Source organism: Hemiscyllium ocellatum, chromosome 24 (assembly GCF_020745735.1).
Source record: "Hemiscyllium ocellatum isolate sHemOce1 chromosome 24, sHemOce1.pat.X.cur, whole genome shotgun sequence".
Lineage (NCBI taxonomy): Eukaryota > Metazoa > Chordata > Chondrichthyes > Orectolobiformes > Hemiscylliidae > Hemiscyllium > Hemiscyllium ocellatum.
Window position 1 is genome coordinate 57,568,079 of NC_083424.1, and position 21,554 is coordinate 57,589,632.

The window sequence follows — 21,554 nt, forward strand, 5'->3', positions numbered from 1 at the left end:
GCCAATCTTTGAGAGATCAAAGTACTTGCTTATCATCTCACACATATTCTCATCTACATCATTTACAAATATCACAAAGAAAGACCTAGAACTGATTCCTGAACTTAGCCATTGCAATCACGACTCCAGTCACACAAAGAGCCTTCTACCATCTACCACTACCATTTGTCTCCTATCACTAGGCCAATTTTGGATCCAATTCACCAATTCATGAAAACATCCAGTACCTGGCAACATTTTTCTTACTGTTTAACATATTGGTAGATCAGTAATGAACATCATTGAGCCAAAAGCTTTCCATACAGTGTTAGTATTTGAAGGTTAGATAATTTGAAGTAACCAAGACAGACCTGGTTTCAAAATGTTTCGAAAAATGAAAATCAAAAATCATTGCTTTCCACTTGTCTCTCTCAAAAGTACTGGAATATCCTACCTTCCAGAGAGTTCTTAGTGCTTTGATCTTTCAAGTCTTTTGTACTCCTGACTTTTAAATTCTGAAATAAAAATAACAATATGCTTTTAATGATTAGAAACGTTTAACTTTAACATAGATTAGGAGAGGCAGGCAAGCACCTGTCAGAAAGGTAATGAATTTCTGGAGTGTGTCCAGGATATTTTTCTCTAGCAATATGTCATAGATGCAACAAGAGGTCAAGCTATACTGGATTTAGGAATAAGTAATTAGTCAGATAAAATTAGTAATTGTGCATGAATACTTATCAAATAGTGAACATAACATGACCGAGTTCAATGTAGCTTTTGGAAGTGAAAAGCATGAATCAGCTATTAAAGTTTTAGGTTTAAGCAAGGTTGACTTTAATGAGATGAAACAGACACTGTCCACAGTAAACTGGGAAAATTTGCTAATGGGTAAACAACCAAAGAACAGTGGAGGATGTTTAAAGTACGTAGTTCTTTGAAAATAGTGTCAAAGGTGGATAGCATGGTGAAGAAGGCATTTAGCATGCTGGCCTTCATTGGTTAAGACAGTGAGTAAAGGAGTTGGGACGTTACGTTACAGTTGTATAAGTCGTTGGTAAGGCTGCACTTGGAATATTTATACAGTTTTAGTCACCCTGTTACAGTAGAGACACAGTTAAGCCGTAAAGAGCCCAAAGATGATTTATAAGGATGCTGCCAGGTCTAGTAGATCTGAATTATATGGAGGGTTAGCCAGGATGGGACTTTATTCCTTGGAACATAGGAGAATGAGTAGCAACATTATTTAGGTGTATAAAATCATGAGGGGCTTAGATAGGATGAGTGCACATAGTCTTTTCCACAGGATGGGGAACTGAAAACTAGACAGCAAAGGTTTAAGTTCAGAGGGGAAAGATTTAAGAAGGATGTGAGAGATAACTTTTTCACGCAGAGAGTGGTGCGTTTATGGAATGGTCTGCCAGAGAAAACAGGTTGAATCAGATATAATAGCAACAGTTAAAAAACATATGGACGGTACATGGATTGGAAGGGTTTAGAGGGAGACGGACCAAATGCAGGCAATTGGAACTAGCTGAGTGGGCACCATGGTCAGCATGGACCAGTTTGGACCAAAGGGCCTGTTTCCATACTGTATTACTCTACAACTCTATTTAACACAACACAAACCAGTTTATACCCCTGAGAAGGGAAAGCTCCACTTCATAGGAAAAAAGCAGCCAGGACAACTAAAGAGTTAAGGAACAGCATAAAAGTCGAAGAAAAAACAGTCACTGATCCCACTGAATGGAAAGGGACAAAGATCAGCAGAAGGCAACAATGCAGCTTATAAGAGCTACTGAAAGGGATTATAAAAGAACATCATAATCAATAAGAGAAAATTTCATAATGGAAGGCAGAGGTCGGGAGCAATTAGACTGAAGACTAAAAGATGGGCCATTGCCAATGACTTCTGGGAATGGCAGACATGATGAGTAATTACTTTGCCTCAGTATTTACAGTAGAAAAGGAAGATAGCCACAGGAAATTAAAAGTGAATTAGGAACAAGGACTGAATAAAATTAACTGAAGTAAAACACTGGTAATTAAAAACGTGAGGAAATTAATGCAATAAAAAAGTGACAACTTCTTGGGACTTGATGGTTTCCATCCAAAGCTGTTGAAGGAAACAGGGAAGCACATTGTAGATGCCCTAACTATAATTTTCCAAGTTGAAAATCACACAACATCAGGTTATAGTCCAACAGGTTTATTTCGAAGTACTGGAGTTCCCTAGTCAGAAGTCAAAGAGTGCGGTGCAGGAAAAGCACAGCCAGTCAGGCAGCATCCACGGAGCAGGAGAATTGACGTTTCAGACATATGCCGTTCATCAGGATTCCCACCATTCCTGACCAAGGGCTTATGCCCGAAACATCAATTCTCCTGCTCCTCGGATGCTGCCTGACAGGCTGTGCTTTTCCAGCACCACGCTCTTCGACTCTGATTTCCAGCATCTGCAGTCCTCTGTTTTTCCTTAGATAGAAGGCTCACTTCTCTGGATTGGAAAATTGCAGCTGTCACTTTTTTTTTAAGAACAGCAAAAAGAAGAAAACCAGAGAATTACAGACCAGTTAGCCTAAAGTCTGTGGTGGGGAAATTGTTAGAATATATAATCAAGAACATACATAATTAAGGAGTAATAGAACACCCTGAAAATTTTCAGTTAATATTTTTTGAAGAGGTGACTAAGGTAGTAATCAAGGGTTGTCTATGAATGTTGCTTATATGGACTTCCAGAGGCATCTGATAAAGTCTCACACAAGAGACTATTCACTAAGGTAGATGTCCAGGGAATTTAGGATAAATTATTGACACGGCTAGCTAATTAGTTGAGTGACAAGTGCCAGAAAGTAGGGACAATGTAGATGCTCAAATTGGCAGGATGTGACCAGTGGTGTCCCACAAGGATGTGTGTTTGGGCCTTAATTATTCACATTATTTATTAATGACTTCGAAAATGGCATAGAAAGTCGTATATCCAAATTTGCTGATGACACAAAGTCAGGCAGCAATGTAGGCAGTGTAGATGATAGCATAAATTACAAAGGGATATTGATAGACTAATTGAATGGGCACAACTGTGACAGATGGAGTTCAATGTTGGCAAGTGTGAGGTTATCCATTTCATACCAAAAAAGGAGAGATCAGGGTACTTTCCAGACTATATGAAGTTAAATACAGTGGATGTTGAAAGGTACTTGGGAGTTCAGGTGCATAGATCTTTAAAATGCCTTGAAAAGGTGAAGAAAATAATCAAGAATGCTAAAGAAATGTTGATCTTTATTTCTACAGGACTGGAGTATAATGACACTGAAGTTATGCTGCTGTTATACAAAACCCCACTTGGAGTAGTGTGAGCACCACACCTTAGGACAGATATATTGGCCTTGGAGGGAGTACATATAAGTTTACAAGAATTATACCTGGACTTCAGAGATTATGAGGAGATATCATACAAATTAGGCCTGTTGTCTCTAGAATTTAAAGGTTATGGGGTGACCTGATTGAAGTCTTCCAATGTATTAACAGGAAACAATAACAAAATACATAAACTATTTCCACTGATTGGGAATTCCAGTACTAGGGTGTGTCGTGATTGTAACGAAGCCAGACAAGTTGACCTCATAGAATGAGCTTCCTGATTGGGACTGTTAACCCATCTGACAAAAAGGAAAGGAGTGTCATAAGTATTGCCCTTTTAATCTAACCTAAAAACAAATCATCGGGGTTTGCTTGATACTATTTCATTGGAGACATGAGTGTTTTATTGGTTGTGGAAGTTTTTTGCACACGATGTCTTTTTACTGAGTCACTGCATATACACACGGACATCACATGTGATGTGGGGAGCAAAATAAATGAATAAATAAATAAACAGGCAAAAAGGGAAAAAAGAACAGGAGATTCAAAGAGTCGCCTGAATCTAGGAAGTGTCTCTGAGCTGGCTGGTCAGAGCCCATGCACTTCGAAAAAAAAGAACAGAACAGAGTGTTAGACATCCTCGTCATCCTGAGCGCTAGCTCTGAGGGAGCTGCATCAGCGTCAAGGATTCGCCATGTGCAAATAAAGGGTGACTTGGTGATGGCTTCAGTGGAGTTATTTCAGTAGTCATGGTAGTGGGATTAATGATATAACCATACAAAAGTACCTGCTAGCTGAAGTCCAAATGAAGTACAACTGACTCTATCATTGGAATACGCAGCAAACGGAGCAAATGAGTTGCAGGGTATTCAGATGGAAGAGGACACTCTCGCCAATCCAACTGAGCTTGGGAAACATCCCTTGAGTGAAGGTAATTGCATAGCCTTACACAGGAAAAGTCCTGAACAGAGGGACTCTAGGTCAGCCCACAGCAAAACTCCAAAACAAAGCCAAACCTCCACCGAACAGTCAAAATTTTCTTCAGGACCCAGACTGGCAAGCCATTGTAATTGCTGCTAGCATGCAATTCGTGACAGCAGAAGAGCCATTCAGACCTAAATTGAGTAAAACAATTATAACCCGATATTCAAGACAGTTCACATGCTGGGAAGTCCACCAACAGCTAATTTGGAACAGTTAAATTGCTTAGCAACATCCAAATCAGAACCAATCAAAATAAACGTCTGCTAAAGTGGTCACCCAGTGCTAATGAAGGTTGATACCAGCACGGCCATTTCAGTGACTGCAGAACTAGTCTTTAACAAAATTCGCACTGGACTCCATCCCTTAAGTTTGCATAAGACCGCGGCTAGACTGGAAACTTAGGCAGAAGAACCTTCATAGATTAAGGCAAAGCTTTGGTTCCAGTCTCTTATGAGAAGTAGCTGATTCAGCTACCTTTAATTTTAGTAAAAGGCTCACGCCCAAGCTTCAGAGGAAGAAACTGTTGAGAAAGAGTCACCGAGACTGGCTCAACACTTTTCAATTAGAAAATGGCTGCCTGAGTGAAGTCCTAATGAAAGACCCGGATGTTCTTCAGGAAGATCCAGGGACGATCAAAGGAGCCAAACACACGTTGCATGTTGACCATGAAATAAACCCATGATTCTGCAAGGCCCACGCAATGCCATTTGCATAGCAGGCAAAAGAGGCAGAAGTCAGTGAAAGTGAAGGAATCATCAAATCAATCCAGTTTGCAGAATGGGCAGCACTGGTCATACCAAATGTGATGGGTCAGTTTGCTTTTGTGGAAAATGGACAAGATCTAGATGATGTGTTAGTAACTTGGAAGACCAATAAGGAGCATTTACACATGGACATACCCTTAGATGTTTCTCCCAGATGGGTGTGCCTTGAAAGGGAAAAATTTTTGATCCAGGCAGCCGAAGTGACTTACGTGGGCTAAAGACTTGTCAAGACTGGCTTACACCCATTGGAAGATAAAGTGAGGGTGACCAAAGGTGCCGCAGCTCTCACATCTATACTGGTGCTTAGGTCTTTTCTCAGGTTGGTGAATTAATACGGATGATTTGGAGATGTTAGTGTTGGACTGGGTTGTATAAAGTTAAAAATCACACAACACCAGGTGATAGTCCAACAGGTCTATTTGAAAGCACTAGCTTTCGGAGCACTGCTCCTCCCTGCCAACTACCTGAGCAGCGTTCCAAAAACTAGTGCTTCCAAATGAACCTGTTGGACTATAACCTGGTGTTGTGTGATTTTAACTGAATTAATACGGAAAATTCATACACATCCTGGCACCTTTGCAACTATCATCCTCTAAGGTGTTGGTCCACCATGATTTCAAACAACATGTGGTATTGACATGCGATGCCTCCCCAAACGGCATCAGGGTAGTTTTAGCTCATAGGGAGCCCAATTGAGAGGAATGCCCAACAGCATTGGGGGCATATGTTTAGGATGAGAGGGGAAACATATAAAAGAGACCTAAGGGACAACTTTTTCACGCAGTGGGTGGTGTGTGTATGGATTGAGTTGCCACAGGAAATGGAAGAGGCCAGTACAATTGCAACATTTAAAAGGCATCGGGATGGGTATATGAATAGGAAGGGTTTGGAGGGATATGGGCTGGGAGCTGGCAGGTGGGACTAGATTAGATTGGGATATCTGGTTGGCGTGGGCGAGGTGGACTGAAGGGTCTGTTTCCGTGCTATACATCTCTATGACTCAATGAGGTTTTGAGAAACAGTTGAACATACGAGATACAGCAAAGGCATTGACAACACATCAGCAATAGTACTGGAGCACAAATCTTTAGAATGGGCCAGGCAAATATCAAGCTACTTTACAAGAGCTTTATGGCTAAGAGGATAACTAGGGGAAAAGTAGGATCCATTAAGGACTACAATGGTAATTTGTGGGGGTGGGGGGTGGGGGGGTCAGAGGATGGTGACAGGGTTCAACATGAATACTTTGCATCAGTATTTACTAGTGAGAAGGATGATTTTGGGTAGAGAAATCAGGGAGAAAGATTGTGATATACTTAAATAAATTAGCACAGACAGAGAGGAGGTCGAGTGTGGTCTGGGAGGTTTACAAGTAGATAACCTGCAGGGATGGATGAAATATATCCCAAGTTGTTGAGTGAGGCAAGGGAAGAAAAAGCAGGAGCACTGGCAATAATTTTCAATTTCTCTCCTCCACAAGAGACATGCTAGAGGACAGGAGGACAGCCAATATGCTACTTGTATTCAAGAATGGAGCAAAGGATAAACCAGGAATCTACAGACTAGTCAGTCTAACCTCAGACGTAGTGAAACTACTGGAAGCAGATTAATCTGCACATGGACAGGCAGAGATTAATCAAGCACAGTCAGCATGGTTTTGTTAAGGGGCAGTCATGTCTGACCAATTCGAATAAATATTTCCAAGAGGTGGCCAGATATGTAGATGAGGACAAGATATCTGACAATCTACCTGGACTGCAGGAAGGCTTTTGGTAAGATCCCACGCTTTTGACATGGGAGACTGACAGTGAAGGTAAGATTGTGAGACTGACAGGCTGCCTACTGTTAGTGCTGTGAGGAAGGCATATGGTGTACTGGGCTTTATTGGCAGAGGAATTGAGTTCCGGAGTCCTGAGGTCATGTTGCAACTGTATAAGACTCTGGTGCGGCCTCATCTGGAGTATTGTGTGCAGTTTTGGTCGCCATACTATAGGAAGGATGTGGAGGCATTGGAAAGAGTGCAGAGGAGGTTTACCAGGATGTTGCCTGGAATGGTAGGAAAATCTTATGAGGAAAGGCTGAGGCACTTGGGGCTGTTCTCATTGGAGAAGAGAAGGTTTAGGGGAGATTTGATAGAGGTGTATAAGATGATTAGGGGTTTAGATAGGGTCGACACTGAGAACCTTTTACCGCTAATGGAGTCAGGTGTTACTAGGGGACACAGCTTTAAGTTAAGGGGTGGTAGGTATAGGACAGATGTTAGGGGTAGATTCTTTACACAGCGGGTTGTGAGTTCATGGAATGCCCTGCCAGTAGCAGTGGTGAACTCTCCTTCTTTATGGTCATTTAAGCGGGCATTGGATAGGCATTTGGAAGTTATTGGGCTAGTGTAGGTTAGGTAGGATTCGGTCGGCGCAACATCGAGGGCCGAAGGGCCTGTACTGCGCTGTATCTTTCTATGTTCTATGTTCTATGTTCTAAGGCCAGCCGACCCCAACCCTCTAACCCTAACAAGGACAGAACGCCCCTGGTGCTCACCTTCCACCCTACCAACCTTCACATAAACCAAATCATCCGCCGACATTTCTGCCACCTCCAAAAAGACCCCACCCCTTTCCGCCTTCCGCAAAGACCGTTCCCTCCATGACTACCTGGTCAGGTCCACGCCCCCTACAACCCACCCTCCTGACACCTTCCCCTGCCACCGCAGGAATTGCGAAACCTGTGCCCACACCTCCTCCCTCACCTCTATCCAAGGTCCTAAAGGAGCCTTCCACATCCAAAGTTTTACCTGCACATCCACCAATATCATTTATTGTATCCGTTGCTCCCGATGCGGTCTCTCTACATTGGGGAGACTGGACGCCTCCTAGCAGAGCGCTTTAGGGAAAATCTCCGGGACACCCGCACCAATCAACCACACCGCCCTGTGGCCCAATATTTCAACCTCCCCCCCCCCTCCCCCCCCCCGCCCCCACCCACCCACTCTGCTGGGGACATGGAGGTCCTGGGCCTCCTTCGCCACCAGACGCCTGGAGGAAGAACGCCTCATCTTCCACCTCGGAACACTTCAACTCCAGGATATCAATATGGACTTCAACAGTTTCCTCATTTCCCCTCCCCCCACCTCACCCTAGTTCCAAACTTCCAGCTCAGCACTGTCCCCATGACTTGTCCAGACTTGTTCAACCTGCCTAGCTCCTTTTCCACCTATCCACTCTACCCTCCTCCCTGACCTATCACCTCCATCCCCTCCCCCACTCACCTATTGTACTCTATGCTACTTTCTCCCCACCCCCGCCCTCCTATAGCTTATCTCTCCACCCTTCAGGCTCTCTGCCTTTATTCCTGATGAAGGGCTTTTGCCCGAAACGTCGATTTTACTGCTCCTCGGATGCTGCCTGAGCTGTTGTGCTCTTCCAGCACCACTGATCCAGTGAAGGTAACAGTCCATGGTACCTAAGGAAATGTGGCTAATTGGGGTATACATACACAATTTAAACTTGAATATAGGAAAGTTGATCAGTAAGCTTGTGGATGACAAGAAAATTATAGTCTGATAAATAATGGGCTTTAGATTACATCTCTGATCAGTGGCAAATGGAATTCATTTAGATAAGTGTGAGGTAATGCATCTCAGCAAAACAAATAAGGCAAGAGAATACTTGATGAACATAGGACCCAGGAAACCAATGAAGATCAAGGCATGCATATCTACCGGTCCCCGAAGGTTGCAGAACAGGTAGATAAAGTGATATGGGATACTTGCCTTTATTAGCCGAGGCAGAGTTTAAGAGAGGGGAGGTAATGCCAGAACTGTTTAAAACATTGGTTAGGCAGTACTTGTTTGGTGCAGTTACGGAATCCACATTACAGGAGGAATATCATTTCACAGGAGAGGATGCAGAAGAGATTTAGCAGGATATTGCATGGGCTGGGGGGTTTCAGCTATGAAGACAGATTGGAATGACTAGGGTTGTTTACCTTCGAGTCATAGAGATATACAGCATGGAAACAGACCCTTCAGTCCAACTTGTACATGCCGACCAGATATCCCAACCCAATCTAGTCCCACCTGCCAGCACTCGGCCTATATCCCTCCCTATTCATATACCCATCCAAATGCCTCTTAAATATTGCAATTGTACCAGCCTCCACCACTTCCTCTGGCAGCTCATTCCAAACACATACTACCCTCTGCATGTAAAAGTTGCCCCTTAGGTCTCTTTTATATCTTTCCCCTCTCACACTAAGCCTATGCCCTCTAGTTCTGGACTCCCTGACCCCAAGGAAAAGACTTTGCCTATTTACCCTATCCATGCGCTCATAATTTTGTAAAGCTCTATAAGGTCACCCCTCAGCCTCCGACGCTCCAGGGAAAACAGCCCCATGCTGATCAGCCTCTCCCTACAGCTCAAATCCTCCAACCCTGGCATCATCCTTGTAAATCTTTTCTGAACCCTTTCAAGTTTCACAACATCTTTCCCAGAGGAAGGAGACCAGAACTGCATGCAATATTGCAACAGTGGCCTAACCAATGTTCTGTACAGCTGCAACATGACCTCCCAACTCCTGTACTCAGTACTCTGACCAATAAAGGAAAGCATACTAATAGAGCAGAGGAGATTGAGGTGGGGGTCATGTCAGAGATGTATAAAATTATGAGGCATAAACAGGGTAGAGGGGAAGAAATACTTCAGCTTGGTGGAAGGATCAATGACCATGGGCACAAATTTAATGTAAAAGGCAAAAGGGGATGTGAGGGAAGATTTTTTAAAATCATGGAGCGAGTGGTGAGAATCTGGAACTCACTGTCTGTAAGGTGGCAAACGTAGAAATCCTTATAACATTTAAGAGGTATTTGACATACACCTACGATGCCATGGCATACAAAGATGGCGATGATACAGACAACAGAGGGGAGGTGGAACACCTGGAAAATGGTGCACTGAGAACAACCTAGCTCTCAATGCCAGCAAAACCAAGGAACTCATTACTGACTTTCAGCGGGATGCTACTCATGTCCTCCTCCACATTAACACCACAGAGGCAGAACGAGTGGAGAGTGTAAGACTCCTGGGAGTGGTCATTAACAACAAGCTTTCTTGGACTCATGTGGACGCACTGGTTACAAAGGCCCAACTACATCTCTTCTTGCTCAGGCAGCTGAGAAAATTTGGCATGACAGCAAATACCCTTGCCAACTTTTAAAGGTGTGCCATCAAGAACATTCTGTCTGCATTTATCACTACCTGGTCTGGTAACTGTACCAGTCAAGATGGGAGACGGTTACAGAGAGTGGTGAACTCAGCCTAGACAAAGGCCAACCTCCCATCTATAGAATCCATTTACCAGGCCCACTGTCAAGGAAAGGCTGCCAGCATTCTCAAAGATCCATCCCATCCTGACAATGCTTTTCTGCAACCTCTGCCATCTAGAAGGTACAGAAGCCTGAACACATGCACCAACTGGTTTTGAAACAGTTTCTACCCTACTGTTGTTAGAATACTGAATGGACTCACAAACTCTTGGCATTCACCTGTACCTGTATATTTCTTGTTTTTGCCGCTGTTTACCTACTATTTACTTATCTATGCTATTTAACTCCGTGATCTCCCTGTATTGCTCACACGTGACAATAAATTCAATTCAATTCCATTCAAAATGCTAGAAGATAGATTAGAATGCTAGGTGATTATTTTTGACCAATACAGATTTAACAGACAAAAGAACTTTCTCTGTGCTGATACTAAGAGCGACTGCCCGTGACATCAAGGTAGTACTCGACCAAGTTTGGCATCAGGAAGTCAAGTAAAACTGACATCAGTAAAGATGAGGGGGAGAATTCCACACTGGTTGCAGTCGTAGCTAACATAGTAGAAGACGGCCATGGTTGTTGGGAGTCAATCTTAGCTCCAGGACATCACTGTAGGAATTTCTTAGGGAAATAGCCTCAGTTCAACTGTCTTGAGTTACGTGGGGTGAATTGAATTGAAGTTGGCATGTGACACTGGAGACTTGAGGAGATGCTGAAATGGATTATCCACTTGGTACTTCTAGCTGAAGATGGATGAAAATACTTTATCTCTGGTATTAACGTGGTGAGCTACCCCATTACTAAGGTCATGTTTATTTGCAAATCCTCTTCTTCCTGTTAGTTGTTTAATTGTTGATCCAACCACCATTCACAACTGGAAATGGCTGGCCTGCAGAGTTTAAATCTGTTCCGTCAGTTGTAGGATCATTTACCCTTTTAATATATGCTTCCATTATTTGACATGTTTCAAACTGATATATATCCTCTGTTTTCCAAGAATGACGCGAATCTCATTTAAACATTGAAGGTTGGGAAAGGCCCTGGCTGGGAAATGCAAAACAAGTCAAGCTCCATATCCAAAAATTGTGTTATCATTTAGGACCAAGATAAAGAGAAATATTAAAAGGGTTGTGAATCTTTGGAATTCTCCACCCTAGAGGTCTGTGGAATTCATTACCACAGAAAACTATGGAGGCCATGTCGCTGAGTATATTTAAAACAGAGGTAGATACATTCCTGATTCAAAGTTTGGGAGAAGATTTGTAGCTCGGGTGCTCGTTGTTGTGGTTCTGTTCACCGAGCTGGGAATTTGTGTTGCAGACGTTTCGTCCCCTGTCTAGGTGACGTCCTCAGCGCTTGGGAGCCTCCAGTGAAGCGCTTCTGTGATCTTTCCTCCGGCATTTATAGTGGTTTGAATCTGCCGCTTGATTACCAAAGGGATCAATGGTTACGGGGGAAAGCAGGAAATGGAGTTGAAAAACCTATCAGCTACATTTGAATGGCGGAACAGATTCGAAGGGCCAAATGGCCTAATTTCTGCTCCTATGTCTCATGGTCTTAAGGCCTAAGGATACACAATATTTAAGGCTGAGATAGGTGAAACTTTTGGTCTCTCAGAATCTGGGAATCAGGCAACAGGGAGAAAAGTAGAGTTGAAGCTCAAGATCATCTAAGATCATAATGAATACCAGCATGAAGGGCCATATGATCACTCTCTGTTCCTATTTCTTACGCTCTTAGAACGACAAGGGTAGCAAATGCATGGGATAAGACTGTCAGAAAGTGACAGTAACACACAATCATTTGAGTTTTAAATTGCTCTATCAAAGAACTGGTATTGACCAAATACATTAAAGATCTCAATTGGTGCTGGTAACCTCATTCTTTCAGTCTTTTCTCTTCTCTCAAGTACACTGACTCATGCTTCCTCACAACTCATGTTTTTCTTTTCTGCGCTTGAATGGTTCAAATTATAAATAAAATGTATCTAATAATTAATTGTAGACAGTACCTCGGAAATTTCTGAAAACTGCGTGTTGGCTTGGCAACACTTCTCTGCTGTCTCCACAGCGACTTCATAGTTATCCACAAATGCTCTGTATACCCCAAGTTGGCTGGCCTGAAAAAATATATAACAAAGTTGATCACGATTTTAAACAGCTCTATTTACCAGTTAGAATGAAATAATATGCACTTATTTACAATATCTCAAAACATGTTACATTTTCTGTTCATATTTCAGATTTCCGGCCCCAACAGAATTTTAGCTTTGTCAGTCACATTACTTCTTTTGAGTCACAAAGTGCCAAGTTCAAGTTCTGCTCCAGGATTTCAGCGCAAAAATCGAAACTAACACTCAGTGTTGCCCTGGCAAAGATGCCATATTCCCATTAAAGCCCATCTGACTGTTTTGGTAGTCAGCACTATTCCAAAGAAAGGCATGGGAATTTTCTCCACTGTCCTGGCTAATATTCATCCCTTTATAAACATTATAAAAACAAACTGAATTATCATTATACAAAATATAGCAGATGCTCAATATCAGAAATAAAAATTTAAAAGTGTTGGAAATATTCAGCAAGTCTGGCAGCATCTGTAGAGCCAGAAACAAACACAGTTAATGCTCTGAGTCAAATATATGCCTGAAAAGTTATCCCAATCAATCATACTTGACTTGAAATGCTAAATGCTACTCTTTCCACAGATAGTGCCATAAACTGAGTTTTCTAGCACAATCTGTTTTTATTGCAGTTTATGGGAGCTTGCTGTACCAAAGTGGCTGCTATTTCCTCCATTAAAACAGCGGCTGCACTTCCAAATAAATTTCATTGGCTGAAACACTAAAATATCCTACCGCTGTGAAACCCTTTACTACAGGTGCAATCTTTTTACAATCACTATCGTTCGATTGAGAAATGCGGCAGCCAAGCAAGGAAGGCAAATGCAACTTTGGGCATTTATTTTGAGAGGACTTGAATATAAAAGCAGGGATGTACTTCTCAGGCTCTATAAGGCTCCAGTCAGGTCACATTTGGAGTACTGTGTGCAGTTTTGGGCCCCATATCTCAGGAAGGATGTACTGGGCCTGGAGAAGGTTCAGAGGATGGTCACGAGGATAGTCCCAGGATTGAAAAGCTTTGCATATGAGGTACATTTCAGGACTCTGGGTTTAGAAGGATTGCGGGGGGGGGGGGGGGGGAATGACCTGGACAGAGTGGATGTTGGGAAGATGTTTCCACTGGTAGGAGAGACTAGGACCCAAGGGCACAGCCTTAGAGTAAAGAAAGACCTTTTAGAACAGAGATAAGGAGATACTTCTTCAGCCAGAGATTGGTGAATCTATGGAATTCATTGCCACAGAAGGCGAGGGAAGCCACGTCATTGAGAATATTTAAGACAAAGATAGCTAGGTTCTTGATTTTCAAAGGAATCAAGGGTTATGAGGAGAAAGTGGGAGAATGGGGTTGAGAAACTTGGCGGCACGGTGGCACAGTGGTTAGCACTGCTGCCTCACAGCGCCAGGGACCTGGGTTCAATTCCCACCTCAGGCGACTGACTGTGTGGAGTTTGCACGTTCTCCCCGTGTCTGCGTGGGTTTCCTCCGGGTGCTCCGGTTTCCTCCCACAGTCCAAAGATGTGCGGGTCAGGTGAATTGGCCATGCTAAATTGCCCGTAGTGTTAGGTAAGGGGTATATGTAGGGGTAGGGGTATGGGTGGGTTGCGCTTCGGCGGGTCGGTGTGGACTTGTTGGGCCGAAGGGCCTGTTTTCACACTGTAAGTAATCTAATCTAATCTAAAACTTATCAGCCATGATTGGATAGTGGAGCAGATTCGATGGGCTGAATAGCCCAATTTCTGCTGATATGTGGTATTGTATAAAATAAGATAATGTGATGAATAACTAATTGCTGTATACTGGATGAATTGGTTGAGGAATAAACATTGGCCCAATGCTGAGAGAGATCTCTAACCAAGTGATATTTATGCCTACATAACCAATCTATAGTAGTTCAATATGATACCTGAAAAATGGCATTCCCAGCAATGCAGAACACCTTACTATTTGACTGAACTGTCAGTCTAGTTACACCATTTGCAATACAAGTTAGGCTATTAGTGGAATCTGACACAGCCCTCTGAAATACAAGCAATAACTGCGTTGATAGCAATTTTAAAGATAGTTTTGAAATGTATGGTAAGCTTCAATATGGTCATATGTTGGTGAGAGATAGAAGCAATCCATGTGGCTCTTAGTTTTGTTAAATATATATGCTATATTTAGCATGAACTAGAGCATATATATTATGAGTAAAAGTATCAATATTCAGCTTCCTTCATCAGAGCTACAATAAAATGCAAATATTATGTACAATAAAGGCAGGGAACAACATATCAATACAAGAATTCATCAAAGAGAAAATAACAGCATTTAAATCTTCTTCAGATAAACCTAATATATTTTGGATAGTTGTTTCTTGTATATATTTATTCTTTTTATTACATCTGTTTAATTCTGTAGGACATTAACACTTTAAAGTTCCAAGTGTTTACTTAATCTAACTTGTTCTGCAAAACAAAAACAGTGTAAAATTACTGTTAAAAAGCTGGGTAGAATAATCATGAATTGAACAGTAGTATGTGGCTCCTTTAAGAGGTGAAATGCTTTTTATACTTTTTATAGTTAAACAGAGAAGGGTTCGGTGAGCAGATGGGGAATAGTACAGATAGCTTGAAAATGGAAACATGTAACAATTGGATTTGTTAATGGATACCTTAAGGCTTGTTTTGACAATGAGTTTTAATTTGGCCAATTAATTTAAACCAAACACTCAGCAATTCAAAGCCAATTGAATTTTAAAACTGATGGCATTGACAGCTGGAAACCAATCATATTGCAAGAATTTGGTCCATCATCGGTAGCATTTAACAAATTGTTTTTGTTTGAAAACTGGGGAAGAGCCAACTGTCATCTGAAGAGGAGAGACCAAACTCACCATCTGAGAAAGAAATCGCCATGCTCTCAAAAAAACACTATCTATAAAGGTTAAAAATCACACACTAGGTTATAGTCCAACAGGTTTATTTGGAAGTACAAGCTTTCGGAGCGCTGCTCCTTCGTCAGATAGGTATTGGAGCAGGGTTTGTGTCCTATGATCCTGCTCCACTAGCTAACTGACGAAGGAGCAGCGCTCCGAAAACTTGTACTTCCAAATAAACCTGTTGGACTATAACCTGGAATTGTGAGATTTTTTAGCTTTGTCCACCCCAGTCCAACATCGGCAACTCCACATCACATCTATAAAGGTATATGGTACATCTAGCAAACATTCTTGACATTAGAAAATGACTGAGAAGATGACAGAAGAAGATACAGAAAGTTCAGAAGGATCCATTCCATGTGATCTTTGAGAGACTAAATTTTAATTTATTGTTCTTATTAATGTTCTCATTCAAATGGGATCTGTATTATAGAAACAGCATACCAACGGAATTTTGTTTTATTAGGGAAGTAGTGGTTAGAAGAGACTTATTTTGTTTGTTAGTAATTCTGTTAATTTGTTCTCTATTGGAGTTAGATAAATAAATTGTTACTTGTTAATTGTAGAGTGAGTGAAAGGATCTCATTCCATTTAACCACTCCTTTATAACAGATTGTGGGAGTGAGAGGTGGGTTATACCATTTGTTGCACTTCTTTATCAGATTATGAGGCAAGGTACTCCGCTCTGAGTGTTTCAGTTTTAATAATCAGAGGGGTGTCAACCTCCACTTCATAATGTTTCACAACCTATCCATTGTTTTGTCCTTATCGAGTGAAGATCTCAATTTGTCTAAAAGTAAAAAATGCTGCGCTAGAACTGAAAAAAAGATGAACGTGATGCACTTTAAAATACTGTTACAATCTATTTAATGATGGTCTCTCTTATTTACAGCAAAATATTATCCACAACCATAACAGGAGAGTTTTCTAATGCAATTAAATAATATTCCATCCTATGTTGCTAAATAGATGAAGGTCCATTCACAGGGTCTAGGTGACTTCTTACAGAACTACGTAGAGTCTCAGAGATCAAATCAAGGAAATGAGTTGAGTTGATGTTTACAAGTGGTAGAACTGGAGCATGGGACTGGAAAACTAGCTTTCCTGCAACTGAAGTGATCACTTACGCCTCTGAGAATTTATATTTTGCTGGTCCATCAGAACCCGAATTGCCTCAAGATTGTTTTTTTTTAAATTTCTGACACTTTCAAATTAGGAGTGAGGGGCTGAAAAGGAGTGAGATGATACTGTACCTCTAATAACAGACTCTAGCGTCACCAGGATGGATAGCATTTCTTGCCCACCGTTAATTGCAGAGTGGCTTGCTGAGCCATTTAACAGTCAACCACCTCATGTGCATGGAGTCATGTAAAGGCTTGACCATGGAAAAATGGCAGATTTCATTCTCTAAAGCATTTTAATCACTTTCAGCAAAACATGATTATCCTTCATCACCTCATTTTGAAGTTCCCAACTGATTTGCAACCAAAGTTAGAGCTCATGGAACAGAAGCATCCCATGAATAATCTATTTTATAAAACTGAGAAATCCACTTCCTCCAGTGTCACTCAGTTAACTTTATCTCCATGTACTGTCCTTTTCACTCCATAGGCTTTGCTGTCATCTATCATTTTATCAATCTTATTTTTGAAGTTCATATTATTAACATTGTTAACATTTTCAAATTGTTAACAATTTCAAATTTGGCTAACTGGCTATTAACATTGCCCCAGATTATCATTTCTCAAAACTTTCCCACCATGAACCAACAGACCCATAATCACTAGGTTTATCTTTACGTCGATTTTTTTAAAAAGGGATTTTGCGAAAATTCAACCCGCTGGCACTTCAGGAAGTTTGGAAGGTCATGACAAGTGCCTCCATAATTTTCATTTTTACTACGTTCAGTAATCTCAGATGCATATGATTTGTCATTGTTATTCCTTATTGTTTATTAGCTAAGTAAAGCTAACCTTTCTAATATCTCTTGCCAATTTTTAGCCCATCTAATTTCTTAACGCCTTGCTCTCTCACGATGACTTGACAGCATGTTTTTCCTTGGTAAAGACTGATGCAAGGTATTTATTTAGTACCTCAGCCATACCTTCTTTGTAAATCCCTTTGCCTCTACCTTTTCAGAATCCCAAGTGGAACTTTGTGAAAGGCTTTGTCGAATTCTATATAAACTACATCAACTGCTTTACACATCTATACACGACATCACATCCTCAAAAAATTCAATCCAATATGTTAGGCATGGTCTCCCTTTGACAAAGCCAAGTTGATTATCCTTAATCAATTCTTAAGTCTCTCCAAGCAGAGACTAATTCCCTCCTTCAGAATTTTCCTCAATAATTTTCCTAGCACAAACGAGAGCCTCACTGGTCTGTAATTCCCAAGTTTATCCCTACCATCCTACTAGAGAAGTGGAACCAAATTAGCTGCCATGCAGTTCTCTGGCACCACTCCTCTACTCAGAGGGGAGTTAAGAATTTAGGTCAGGGCCCCTGTGTTTTCCTTCCTCGCCTCCCAATGGCAGCCTGGGTTACAATTCATCTGGACCTCAATTGTCTATTTTTAAGCTTGCCAAAAACTCCAATATATCTTCACTCCCTATGTCAATCTGCTCAAGAACCTCATAGATCCCCCTTCCCAAATTCTTAGATTAGATTAGATTCCATTCTTAGATTAGATTCCATGATAACAGGCCATTTGCCCAACAAGAACACACTGGCCCTCTGAAGAGTAACTCAGCCAGACCCATTCCCCTACCCTATATTTACCCCTGACTAATGTACCTAACACTATGGGCAATTTAGCTTGGCCAATTCACCTAACCTGCACATCTTTGGATTGTGGGAGGAAACTGGAGAACCCAGGGGAAACCCACACAGACACAGGGAGAATGCGCAAACTCCACACAGTCGCCCAAGGTGGGAATCAAACCTGGGTCCCTGGCACTGTGAGACAGCAGTGCTAATGACTGAGCCACTGTGCCACCCGAAATTCTGCACCTACATCCTCCTTCACCCGAGTGAAGACAACACTTTACCGATGTCCTCTTGGTCCACACACAGGTTGCCCCTTTGGTCCCTAATAGGTCCCTGGTTATCCACTTAATATACTCACTAAATGTCTTGGGATTCTCCCTTATTTTAGCCACTCATGTTTAAGCATGAACTCTCTTTGATCTCCTGATTGTGTTCTGAAGATCCACATTGCACTTTCTATATTCCACCAGGTCCTCCAATTATTTGCTGCTAATAGCTTCTCTTTTGCTTCTTATCTAGCCGTGAACATGCTTAGACATTCAGGATTCTCTGGGCTTGCTGCTTCGACATTTCATCCAAAAACGAATGATTTTGGGCCTGCATTATACCCATTTCCTTTTTGAACCATCCCTCACCTTGGTTTTCCCCACAAGTCACTTAGTTGGGCCAAATCTTGTCTCATTTTAATGAAATCTGCCCTTCCCCCAATCCAAAACCCTTTTTTTTTGCAAACTACCTACATCTTTTTCCATAATAAGCTTAATTTGTATGGTGTTATGCTCACTATCACAAAAATGCCCCCACAATACCACCGCAACCAGCTGTTCGTTTTGCTCTTCAGAATTAGGTTCAGCACTTTGCCACCCCTTGTTGAACCTTCTCTACATTGACATAAAAGGTTCCCCTGAATATATGACTAGAAATCTGTCCTCTCTAAACTCTTTCAACTATAACTGTTCCAATTAATGTTTTGTAAATTGAAAACCCCAAAATAATTCCCTTATTTTTATTATTACGACACACCACTGTAAAATAATCAAATATATACATCCCTCTACTGCCATGACTGTTTAGAAACCTACAATAAACTTTCAGCAATGTGACTGTTCATTTTTATTCCTAAGCACTACCCACTAACCTTCATTTTAAGTATCTCCCAAAATACTGTGCCTCCTTACCGCAGTTATTGTGTCCTTCATTAGTTATGCAACACCACCTCTCTTATAACCTTCCCGTCTCACCTGAAGATTCTACACCCTGTAATGCTGATTTGTCAGCTCTGCCCCTCCCTCAACTAGATATCAGTGATGGCAACAAGATCATAATACCATGAGTCCATCTATGCCAATCCCAAAATGCTATAGAGGTGGTGAGTGACTGCCTTCTTGAATGCTGCAGTCCTTGGGGTGCAGGGAGATGCATCATGTTGTTTGGGAAAGAGTTCCAGGATTTTGACCGTGTACTAAAGGAATATGGATGATGGGCAGGCAATGCAGACATTAATGAGTTACTCAGTGCAGAACTCCCAGTCTCTGACCTGCTATTGTAGCCAACCGTCTTAATTAATTTCTAGGTAGATAGCTGGCCTTGTTGCAAAATGGTAGAATCCTTAGTTCTGGACAGAAGGTCTGGATTCATGGAGCTGGAGCTGCTTCTGAACATCTGATCAAGTTGATTGAAAATATTTGTTGAGGGGGGAGAATTGGTAGGACTGACATATGAAAGAAGGGGCTAATCAACTCAATGCACAAAGAAAGGTGTCTGGTTTCTGTCTCACCAACTACCTTGGATCTAAACTTATATGTCTGGTGTAAATCTATCTAGCTGCCCGAACTTATCAACTAAAAATTTATATTAATTGAGATGGGTCAATCAGCTGTTTAAGGTGTGAGCAAAGCACTGATATTGTTATGAAGTTGAAAGAGAGTATGTTCACTTTTGAGACAGAATGTGTTTTCTGAATTTTAAAGTATAGCCTGAGTTGTCAGGACAGAACAGTTAAGTGACGGGCTGTTCCAAAATAGATACATGTAACAATTGGCTGTCAAATGGATACCTGAGTTTTGGTTGCTGTCTTGACAACAATTCAACTTTAACCAATTAATTTAAATTATTCCCAGGATACTACAACTTGATTGAACTTGAATTTATTGTACTGACAACATCAGACCAATGAGAGGGAACTATGTTGGGGATATAAAACCAAGGCATTTTGAAAACTGGTCAGAGCAGCTGCCACTGAACAACACAGTAACTGCCATTGAGCTGGGGAGCACAAATAAATATCCTGCTCTCGAAGAAATTTCAGAAGGCACTATCTACCAAAAGGTACCTTTACCAGCAAAAATTACGTACTAAAAAGTACAGAAGCAGCTACCCCAACATCCACAAACAATGCTGCATCAGAACATTATTTCAATGAGCCCACACAAACTGCAGCACAGAGGAACTTCGCAGAGCAGAGGAAAATCACCTACACAGTGTATTCAAAACGAATGGGTACCTAACGAACACAGTCCACCGATTTCTCAGCAACAAACACAAACAAGCAGACAAAACACATCCAGAAACCCGAGCCACCATCTCGGAAATGACTGCCAGATTACTCAGACCCCTTGGCATCTGGTAGCCCACGAATCCACCAACACACTAAAACAGCAACTAATGAACTTGAAAGACCCTATACAGACAACAAGCAAAACTAATGTCATTTACAAAATACCATGCAAGGACTGTAGCAAACACTACATTGGACAAACAGGCAGAAAACTATCCACCAGGATACATGAACACCAACTAGCCACAAAGTCACTAGTCACTAGTATCCTTACATACGGATGAGGAAGGACACCACTTCGATTGGGACAACACATCCATCCTACGACAAGCCAAACAAAGACACACATGGGAATTCCTCGAAGCATGCATTCCAACCGGAACTCTATCAACAAACACATCGAGTTAGACCCCATCTGAGAAAAGGAACAAGAAGTGACTTCACCACAGGAAATAACATCACCAACTCAAAGAAACCCAAACATTTAAACAGAATGCAGGTAATTTCAGCAGTGCTTCGACTGAGGCCCACTGAAGATGTTACCTAGTAGGGTGACGAAATGTCTGGAATTGAACCTTCAAACTCAGCTTAAGGGATAGCGGTTAGTTAGGGGAAAGAGTGTACAGTTTGTTAATAGTTCTGTTTAGTATTTACTATTAGAGTTAGGAAAACAAACTGTTATTTTTCTTTAAACAGTGGAAATTAGGAGTTCTCTTTCACTCACTCACAATTGCATTTTAACAGATTGTGAGGCGAGGCAAGGTGAGCTTTTCTGGGTGTTTG

At 41.5% G+C, this 21,554-nt stretch overlaps 1 protein-coding gene across 3 annotated transcripts in view; it reads right to left on the reverse strand.

Moving 5' to 3' along the window:
- Nucleotides 1-21,554, reverse strand: part of LOC132827226 (breakpoint cluster region protein-like) — a 462,558-nt gene that overhangs the window by 243,434 nt on the left and 197,570 nt on the right. For all 3 annotated transcript variants that reach the window (XM_060843849.1, XM_060843847.1, XM_060843850.1), the window contains exons 5-6: nucleotides 12,416-12,523; nucleotides 434-494 (exon numbers count right to left, since the gene is read on the reverse strand). In XM_060843849.1, coding sequence (XP_060699832.1) covers nucleotides 434-494; nucleotides 12,416-12,523 — 169 coding nt within the window. The remainder of the gene's footprint in view (nucleotides 1-433; nucleotides 495-12,415; nucleotides 12,524-21,554) is intronic.